Source organism: Oryx dammah, unplaced genomic scaffold (genome assembly GCF_014754425.2).
Source record: "Oryx dammah isolate SB20612 unplaced genomic scaffold, SCBI_Odam_1.1 HiC_scaffold_28, whole genome shotgun sequence".
NCBI classification, from domain to species: Eukaryota; Metazoa; Chordata; class Mammalia; order Artiodactyla; family Bovidae; genus Oryx; species Oryx dammah.
The window spans coordinates 110,517,326-110,527,092 of NW_024070212.1; the positions used below are offsets into that span (position 1 = coordinate 110,517,326).

The following is a 9,767-nucleotide window of genomic DNA, read 5'->3' on the forward strand; positions in this document are numbered from 1 at the left end:
TACACATAGACAGCACCAAGGCTCCCTCCTAGAAGGCAAGGAATCTGGGGGTGTACTGAGCCCTGGAACAAGACATCTCTTTTAAATAGAAGCCAGTCTTATTGGATCATTTGATCAACACTTCCTCCTGTAGTATCTGCATCATCTTATTGGGGGAATTTGAATTCTTTGGATAATGGCTTCAGAAAGTTCCACCTTATTGGACCTGTCCTTGATCATTCTCGATGCCTTTTATTCTCCTTTCATTTAATAGGGGCCTTTTAGCCCCACTGACTCCAGCTGGATATTAACCAGCAGCTGTGACCGCCGTGCCCGGTACTGACCTGCTGGGTGGCCGACGTTCCCCTCAGAAGTGTCTCTGGCTTTGCCTCTGCTTCGGAGTCTCATGGCGCGATTGAAGATGGAGTTTCTCTGGATTGGCTTGGTATGGGATGCTTTGTCTTGCGCCTCCTGGTTGGCATGGGGCATTCTCACTTCTGAGAGGACCTCAGGTCTCACACTGGCTGGCTCATCAACCGCCCATGAACCACTCACTGATTTCTCCTGCGGCTTCTCCAAGTCCTCAGTGTCCCTGGTCTCCATTGAAATAAGTCTGATTGTTTCTCGGCAGGATGACTAGAGATGAGTAACTCTTCTCCAACATCCCTGGTTTTGAGTGCTCTAGGAGATAAAGAGACCAGTTTTCCGTCAGGGTCATCAGGCTAAAGTTGCCATGCGGAACATGGAATTCTGCTCCCATTCAGTTGATGAAATTTGCAATAATCTGTGCATCCTGGCAAACCACATCTTTGTCGACGAAAATTAGCAGTTTAGCCACCACAATTTAGATGCATTCATGTCTCATTTTATAATTGAGGTTTGTTCATTCTACTCAGAAGCTGCACTTATGGGGAAAATGCTGAAAGTGGCTTGTGGAGCTAACTTGCAAGCAAACATTTGCTGAATAATTCAAGACAGTGTAACAAAACTGGTGTGGGGAGGAAAGGAAGATGTATGGACCCAAAAAAGAGCGAGCTGTGGGAAGAATAGGAAGGGCTGTCAGCAAGTGACAGGTCCCGAGACAGTAAATTTAGAGATGGGAAGTCTGAACCCTGCAAGAGCAAACCTCTTGCCGTCCACTGGGAGCCAAGTCTGGTTGGTGGCTTAGTGGCCTCTCTGATAAGATGAGGTTGTCCGGCAGCTGCAGGAAGCACAGGGCCTCCCTGATCCCACGGTTACCCCCTCAGTTGGAATAATAGAACCGTTACCTCCTTCTAGGGTGACCACGGGCTTCCCGGGTGGCGCAGTGGTAAAGAGACCGCCTGCCAATGCAGGAAGTGCCAGAGACTCGGGTTTGACCCCTGGGTCGGGAAGATCCCCTGGAGGAGGGCATGGCAACCCACTCCAGTATTCTTGCCTGGAGAATCCCACGGACAGAGGAGCCTGGTGGGCCACAGTCCATGGGATCACAAAGAGTTGAACACGACAGAGTGCGTGCACGTGCACGCGCGCACACACACACACACACACACACACACACACGAAGAATCAGCCCGGAGACCGGAGCACTATGGTGTTAAAGACTGACAAGTGTTAAGATGGGATCCTGCCCTAAGGAAGCTCAGTTAGGGGCAGCGGGAGTTCCTTCACTGTCAAGGTCAGCTATGCAGCCTCAGCAAGACCACCATGGTCCCAGCATCCAGGTCTCTGATCCATAAATGCTGCGTGTGCACCGTGGGAGTGATTGGACAGCTGCTGTCCTGCTGGCTAAGCCCGGCGTCCCTTGGGGAATCCGGCTGCATTAAAAAAAAATTGTTTATTTTTGGCGGTGCCAGGTCTTGGTTGGTTGCCGCGTGTGGGCTTTCTCTAGTTGTGGTGAGTGGGGGTACTCTTCATAACGGTGCCAGGCTTCTCACTGCAGCGGCTTCTCCTGTGGTCGAGCACAGGCTCTAGAGCCAGGCTCAGCAGTTGCGGCTTCTGGGCTTAGTTGCTCTGGGATCTTCCCAGACCGGGGATCGAAGCCATGTCCCCTACAGGCAGGTTATTTATCACTGAGCCACCAGGGAAGTCCCTGGCTGCAATTTCAGGTAGCCAGAGAGGAGAGAGCAGTGGCTAAGAGGCAACATTTAGGTGCTGGCACCTGGGAGGGCATCATTTATTACAGACACAGCAAGGAACCCACAGCTGGTGGGCAGGTTGGGCGATCTGCACTGAAAGCAGGTTTAACCTGAGTCAGCAAGGGTGGTTTAGTTGCTGAGTCGTGTCTGACTCTCGCGACTCCATGTACTGTATAGCCCACCAAGCTCCTCTGTCCATGGGATTCTCCAGGCACGAATACTGGAAGAAGTCGCCATTTCTTTCTCCAGGGGATCTTCCCCACCCAGGAATCGAACCCAGGTCTCCTGCATTGCAGGCAGATTTTTTACAGACTGAGCTACGTGGGAGGCCCTGGAGTCAGCAAGATGTAACTGCAAAGAAAGTTCAGCTGTTCTCGGACAATGACGTAGAAGGGGAGAGGATGGGACGGCTCTGTCCCGCCAGGTACGTGGGAGCCCCTGCTCTGTGCTCTGGTGAGGACCTGCCCTCCACAGAGGGGCTGAGTGGGTGAGCAGAGGAGCCCCCAGAGGGACGAGGCCCTTACAGCTAAGCCCTCTGAGGCCCGGGACGGGAGGAGCTGGAATGAGGACCACAGGCAAGGACAGAATTCAGCTGTGGATTTCAGAGCTGTCTGAAGGTGGCCGTGAAATCTTGGGTCACTGGAGGAGTCCAGACAGAGACTGTTGGGACTTTAGGACTCAGTGATTCTGACCTATGCCCCCGGGCCCAGGGCCTAGACACTTCCATCCTGAGGCTGTTCTTAGCTTAGAGTTGATCGGAGGCAGTAAGTGGGCAGGCATCCCCTGGGCAGGCAATGCAGGGTGAAGAATGTGCTGGGGCCAGTCTGAGGAGGTCTCTGAACTGGGTTGCAGAGTTTCTACTGCATTCTTGAGGACTGTGAGAGAGGAGGTAGTGGGATCCTGGAGGCTCCAGGCAGGCTGGGCTGGGAGGCATCACACAGGTGTATCAGCCGGGGGTGGCGAGGGAGGGGCAGCTGTGGGAGAGGAATGACAGGATCCGACTCAAGATGGTCCTGGGAGGAGCAGGGAGGGGACCGTCCCATTGGCCGTGGTGGGTCAGGGTGACTGGGCGGGCTGGTGTGGAGTGGGAGAGAAGCCAGCTTGGGCTTGCAGCACGCTGGTTTCAGAGCGTCTCCTGCTCTGGTCGTGGGGTACCCTGAAGGCCTCTACAGCTCAGCAGCCCTTTGGCCTTCAGTTCAGTTAGTTCAATCGCTCAGTCGTGGCCTTCAAGGTTATTATTATTGTTGTTATCACCATCATTATTATTTTGAAAGTGAAAAAGTCATTCAGTCGTGTCCAACTCTGTGTGATCCCATGAATCCCATCAGACTCCTCAGTCCATGGAATTCTCCAAGTAAGAATACTGGAGTGGGTTGCCATTCCCTCCTCCAGGGGATCTTTCCATCCCAGGGATCGAAGCCAGGTCTCCTGCACTGCAGGCAGATTCTTTACCATCTGAGCCAGCAGTGAAGCCCCATTATTTTAGGCTGTTCGAAAAAAAATTAAGGTATACTTTCTATGCAGTAGAATGTGTCTTTGTTAACTGTATGGTTCTGAGTTCTGACAAACACAGACAGTTCATGTAACCTAGTGGAGACACAGGACATTCGGTCACCCTGAAATTCCCTTGTGTGCCACGATAGTCAGCCCCTCCCCTGCCCCTGGCTGCCAGAGACCACTGACCTGTATCTCTTCCCCTAGTTGGCCTTTTCATGACTATTGTGTCGATGGAACTGCAGCCTTTGGTGTCTGGCTTTCTTTGGCTGGTGTGGTACATTCGCCACACAGCCCAGTTCTATCAGTAACGATCGCCAGTGTTAAGAATTCGTGGAAGCTAATACAATATATCGTGAAGGGCTCTCTGCTGGGAGTCAGGAAACTTAGGTTTGAATCTCCATATCCTGCTGCTTGTAATCACCTACTTACACGGGGCAAGTCAGGGCCTCAGTTTCCTGTCCGGGAAACACGGGGTTGTGTGGGTGTTCTTGGGGTCTCTTTAGCCAAGCCTCAGGGTTTCCTTGGTGGCTCAGATAGTTAAGAATCTGCCTGCAAAGCAGGAGAACCAGGTTTGATCCCTGGGTCGGGAAGATCCCCTGGAGACAGGAATGGCAAACCACTCTAGTGTTCTGGCCTGAAGAATCCCAGAGGAGCCTGATGGACTACAGTTCACAGGGTTGCAGAGAGTCAGACACAACTGAGTGACTAACACTTTCACTTTAGCTAGATTTCAAATTCTGTGATCCAGAGAGACTCAGAGAGCCCTCAGAGAGAACCTCACGGTGACAGGAACCCTGGAGAATGTTCCCAAATGTCCCTATCATTATCTTTAAATGAGGGAGCTCTGAAAGCCTGAAAAAATGTATTCCATCCTTAAGACACCACACACACATGTACACATGCAAACACATAGTTTGTGAAACCTAGAAAAAACAATTCTGAGTCCACCTCAATTACTGCCCACTTCAGGCAGATGTGTTCTAGCTTCGCAATGTTTTTATAATTGCTACACTTCTTTCATATCCATTACATGCTGGAAAGCCCGACAGCCCTCCCCTGTCTTCGATTATTTTTCTTAAACTCCCAGTAGCTTTAAGCCCCATACCTTCCTGTTCCAGGTGGCTTCAGGGTGGAAGTGTGGGGGGTGGCTTTGTGATTGGAAGCCCTTTGTGATTGGGGCCCTTATGGCAAGACCACATAGCATCCATTCATTCATTCGCTCACTCCCTCATGAACATGGGTGCCGTGTTGTCTACATCTGGCACCTGCTGGTGCAGCGTCCACATATCTGTTTCATGTCAGCCCACACTCCCCCCTTAAGAAGCTCCAGATGGGTAGGACTCGGCCTGTTTTGCTCACTGCTGTTCCTGGTGCCCGGCACACAGCACCACGCTGTAAACACGTGCTGCTTGCAACAACAAACAAATGGTTGCGTTCCTTCTGTGAAGTGGAGGTGATCATTAGCATTATTTCGTAGATAAGGAAGCTGCAGCTTTGGTCACTTGCCCAGGATTGCACAGCTGGTAAATGGTACAGCAAGGAACACGCCACATCTGTCTGACTTTGTTGGGGGAGCCTGTGATGGGGTCAGAAGATGCTGTTGAAAGGACTGGCTGAAGGCTGGCCTGGGTAAGTGAAGGCGGGTCCTCTCTTCTTGCTAGCTGTGTGGCTGCTGGTACCTGAGCCAAGAGCGACCAATAGACCTCCGGGCACTGGGCTGAGGGCCAGGGGGCCTCCTTGCATGAGTCAGTTGCCTGGGAGGTCAGGACTCATGGGAGTAGGTGATGAAGAGGGGTGTGGGTGAGCTGCCCACAATCCCAGCTGTGATAATGCAAGACAGCTGCTGGAGGGGGGCCGGATGATGCCATGGTGGGCTCTAGGATATGCATCTCCTAGACCAGGGCTTCTCAGGCGTTCATGTGCAGGGGCTCTAAAGACGTAGATTCTGACTCAGTAGGTCCAGGGCGGGGCTCAGGATGCCAATGCTGTGAGTCTGAGGACCAGCCTTGAGCAAAACCACAGCATCCTTGACAGATGTGGGAGTGAGCGGGCCCCAAGCTGCCCTTCGCTTTGGGCAGGTCTGGGAGGCATTGTCACTGGCAAGAAGTCCTGATGGACAGCAGGGCTAGGGAGGGAAGACGGGGAGAGGTCAGGGAGAGGACTGAAGCAGGTGTTGTCCCTTTGATGTCCCCTTCTGCCTCTTACCAAGGAAGGAAGTGTTGGGGTGGAGGGGTGGTGGAAAACAAGAGGATATGGAGGAAGAGTCCTCCAGGGGCCAGGGCGTGAAGCACGTGTGGGCTCTGGACGAGAGCCCTGGGTGCCTGCTCTGAACAGGCCTTCCAGGTGCTGGGGTGGCCCAGTAAGACTTGCCATGCCTTCCTGTAGCTAATGGGGGCCATAGGAGGGAGTAAAGACTATAGGGCGGGGAGGCAGTGATGGACAGGAGCAGTGAGAGGTGCTTTGCCGGGAAGGGTTGTGGTGAACAGGTCACAGGGAGCCCTGAGTCAGGGAGCTTCATTCTCATGCCAATCGGAACATCCTGGAGGGCAGCTCAAGGTCAGGGCCTAGGGCCAGGGCCTTGGGCTCGGGCTCAGCCAAGCAGGGGTTAAGCAGGGGGAGACCCTGGTAGCTTCAGGCAGGAACACTTGGGGAAAAGGCTCAACAGGACCACACTGAAGACTGCCTTCATCTCCAGGGAGGCTCCAGGGCACTGCGACCCTAGGATGTGATAGCTATCGGGGGGACTGTGACCTGAAAGGGGTGGGAGAATGAAGGCCCCTTAGCTGTGACTTGACATGACAGCAGATAGGGCCTGAATGCACTGACTCAGGGGCAGGCAAGTTGGGGCCCTAAGGAGGAGGCAGGCTGGCTCAACCCAGCTCACCGGCATCATTTAATTCCTGTCCTAGAATTGAATTGGTGCCTAAGACTCCTCCCAGGTAAGCAGCAGTATTTGCCTTGAGCTATAAACGACAAAGACCTTTTTCTTTTCTTCTCTTTCTTCCTTCCTTCTTTGTTTCTTTCTTTCTCTCTTTCTCCCTTTCTTTCCTTTTCTCTCTCTCTCTTTCCCTCCCTTGGGGCAAAGAAGGAAAGCTAGTGAGGAAGATTCTAGGCACACCAGATGAAAAAGCATGAAGTTTCTGGCTTGGGAGGAAAGCCTCAGCATGGAGGAAAGACACCCCGGGAGCTGCTCTGCTGTCAGGATGACCTTCACTGCGAGAATCACACGTGTAACACGTGACGGCTGCAGAAATTATTGAAAAGCAGTTGACCACAGGGAAGACCGCTGCTGCCCCTGAGCCTGGAGGAGATGCCACTGGGAGTGTCTTGGTGTTCTCAGTGGGAACAAAGGAGAGGAAGGGAATGGGAGACCCAAAGAGAACAGGAGCCTCGGAGAATCTGAAGTGGAAATTCAGAAAGTGGGGAACAGGTGGTGGTGGGGGGGGGGGCCAGATCAGAAAGGCAGCGGGAGAAGGGGAGCTAGGGCAAGGTCCAGGCATCCATGGGCTCTGCACATGGGGTGAAGCTCCGGCTGTGCTGTGGCCCTGCTGGGGGCCTGGCTTGGCTTCAGGAGGTGGAGGGGTCCTTGTAAGACCCAGACCAGGGTGATTGGAAAGTTGAGTGTATAGAATATAAGGGAGCAGAGAGGGAGGGGGAAGGGGGCAGGCACAGTGGGGCAGGAGGGCTCAGGTTCAGTTGGGGGGCCTCTCTAGAGCAAGTTTGTGCAGAGGCCTGGAGGAAGCTAAGGAGGAGCCTGGGGATGACGGGAGGCAGAGCTTCCAAACTGGATTTGTTGACTTGCCTTTGGCTCAAGAGGGAGAAAAGCAGAGATGAACCTTGGTTCTCCTTGCAGGTTGTTGAAGTGATACACTGGGAAAGAAAGCAGGACTTTGAAGGAGACATTAGGCCTGAAATCAAAGAGAAGACACATTTGGCCGGAAGCTGGACTTGGAAATGGTCCTTTGTGACTGGCGCTGAGCCTACCAGAGTACCCTGGAAGGCTGAATACGAATTACAGTGACAATTCCTTGAACAACGACTTAACAATAACAGTTTCTAATCCTCACTGTCTCTTTAGAAGTGAGAACAATAGAACACAGGAAGATACGGGGTGCTCTCAAGGCCATGAGGCTGCTGCGTTCCTCTGGGACCACATGCTTCCCGCTGAGCCTCCTTCAGCATTGCACCCTAGCAGCCCGGGACACACACGCAAGACAGAAGTGGGTTAGACACAGGGACAAAATTCCTTTGCAGGATAAAATGGACGGCGATAGATCAAGTGTGAGCAGTACTCCTTTTCCCAATAATGCAACAGAAGTCTGTGGAATTAATTTTAAACCTGGGACCAAGACAATGGTACAGAGAGGGTAAAGGCATTTCTTTTTCACACAACAGTACTTAAATGCCAGAGAATGGTAGGACATCAATATGAATGCAACTCTATCCATCTATCCATCCATTACCTGGCTATCCACCATCTATCTATCCATCCGTCTATCCGTCTATCCATCTATCCTTCCACCCACCTATCTATCCATTATCCATCTATCCACCGACCTATCCATCCATCCATCTAGCTATCCATCCATTTATCCATCTGCCTATCTATCCAACTATCCATCTGTCTACCTATATAGATGGGTTGGCCAAAATTTTATCTAGGTTTTTCCGTAAGATTGATTGATCTTTCTATCTATCCATCCACCCATCCACATTACACATAACCTGCAACATGAGGGAGGAGAAAGTCAGAGGCTAAAAAACCAAACCAAATATTCTTGCTGGAAAAAAAATGATTAGTGACAAGCATAGTGAAACCATACTCACAAAAAACTAGTCAATCTAATCACACTAGGACCACAGCCTTGTCTAACTCAATGAAACCAAGCCATGCCTGCGGGGCAACCCAAGATGGGTGGGTCATGGTGGAGAGGACTGACAGAATGTGGTCCACTGGAGAAGGGAATGGCAAGCCACTTCAGTATTCTTGCCTTGAGAACCCCATGAACAGTATGAAAAGGCAAAATGATAGGATACCGAAAGACAAGCTCCCCAGGTCATTAGGTGCCCAATATGCTACTGGAAATCAGTGGAGAAATAACTCCAGAAAGAATGAAGGGATGGAGTCAAAGCAAAAACAATACCCAGTTGTGGATGTGACTGGTGATAGAAGCAAGATCCGATGCTGTAAAGAGCAATATTTCATAGGAACCTGGAATGTCAGGTCCATGAATCAAGGCAAATTGAAAGTGGTCAAACAGGAGATGGCAAGGGTGAACGTTGACATCCTAGGAATCAGCGAACTAAAATGGACTGAAATGGGTGAATTTAACTCAGATGACCATTATATCTACTGCTACGGCCAGGAATCCCTCAGAAGAAATGGAGTAGCCATCATGGTCAACAAAAGAGTTCAAAATGCAGTACTTGGATGCAATCTCAAAAACGACAGAATGATCTCTGTTCATCTCCAAGGCAAACCATTCAATATCACAGTTATCCAAGTCTATGCCCCAACCAGTAACGCTGAAGAAGCTGAAGTTGAACGGTTTTATGAAGACCTAAAAGACCTTTTAGAACTAACCCCCCAAAAAGATGTCCTTTTCATTATAGGGGACTGGAATGCAAAGGTGGGAAGTCAAGAAACACCTGGAGTAACAGGCAAATTTGGCCTTGGAATCTGGAGTGACGCAGGGAAAGGCTAATAGAGTTTTGCCAAGAAAATGCACTGGTCATAGCAAACACCCTCTTCCAACAACACAAGAGAAGACTCTACACATGGACATCACCAGATGGTCAACACCGAAATCAGACTGATTATATTCTATGCAGCCAAAGATGGAGAAGCGCTATACAGTCAACAAAAACAAGACCAGGAGCTGACTGTGGCTCAGATCATGAACTCCTTATTACTAAATTCAGACTCAAATTGAAGAAAGTAGGGAAAACTGCTAGACCATTCAGGTATGACCTAAATCAAATCCCTTATGATTATACAGTGGAAGTGAGAAATAGATTTAAGGGTCTAGATCTGATAGATAGAGTGCCTGATGAACTATGGAATGAGGTTCGTGACATTGTACAGGAGACAGGGATCAAGACCATCCCCATGGAAAAGAAATGCAAAAAAGCAAAATGGCTGTCTGGGGAGGCCTTACAAATAGCTGTGAAAAG

General features: G+C 50.8%; 1 protein-coding gene across 2 annotated transcripts in view; it reads right to left on the reverse strand.

The window, feature by feature from the left end:
* The window catches only part of NGEF (neuronal guanine nucleotide exchange factor), a 131,058-nt gene that overhangs the window by 91,682 nt on the left and 29,609 nt on the right, over nucleotides 1-9,767 (reverse strand). For both annotated transcript variants that reach the window (XM_040231781.1, XM_040231780.1), the window contains one exon: nucleotides 324-660. In XM_040231781.1, coding sequence (XP_040087715.1) covers nucleotides 324-582 — 259 coding nt within the window. In that variant the 5' untranslated portion in view covers nucleotides 583-660. The remainder of the gene's footprint in view (nucleotides 1-323; nucleotides 661-9,767) is intronic.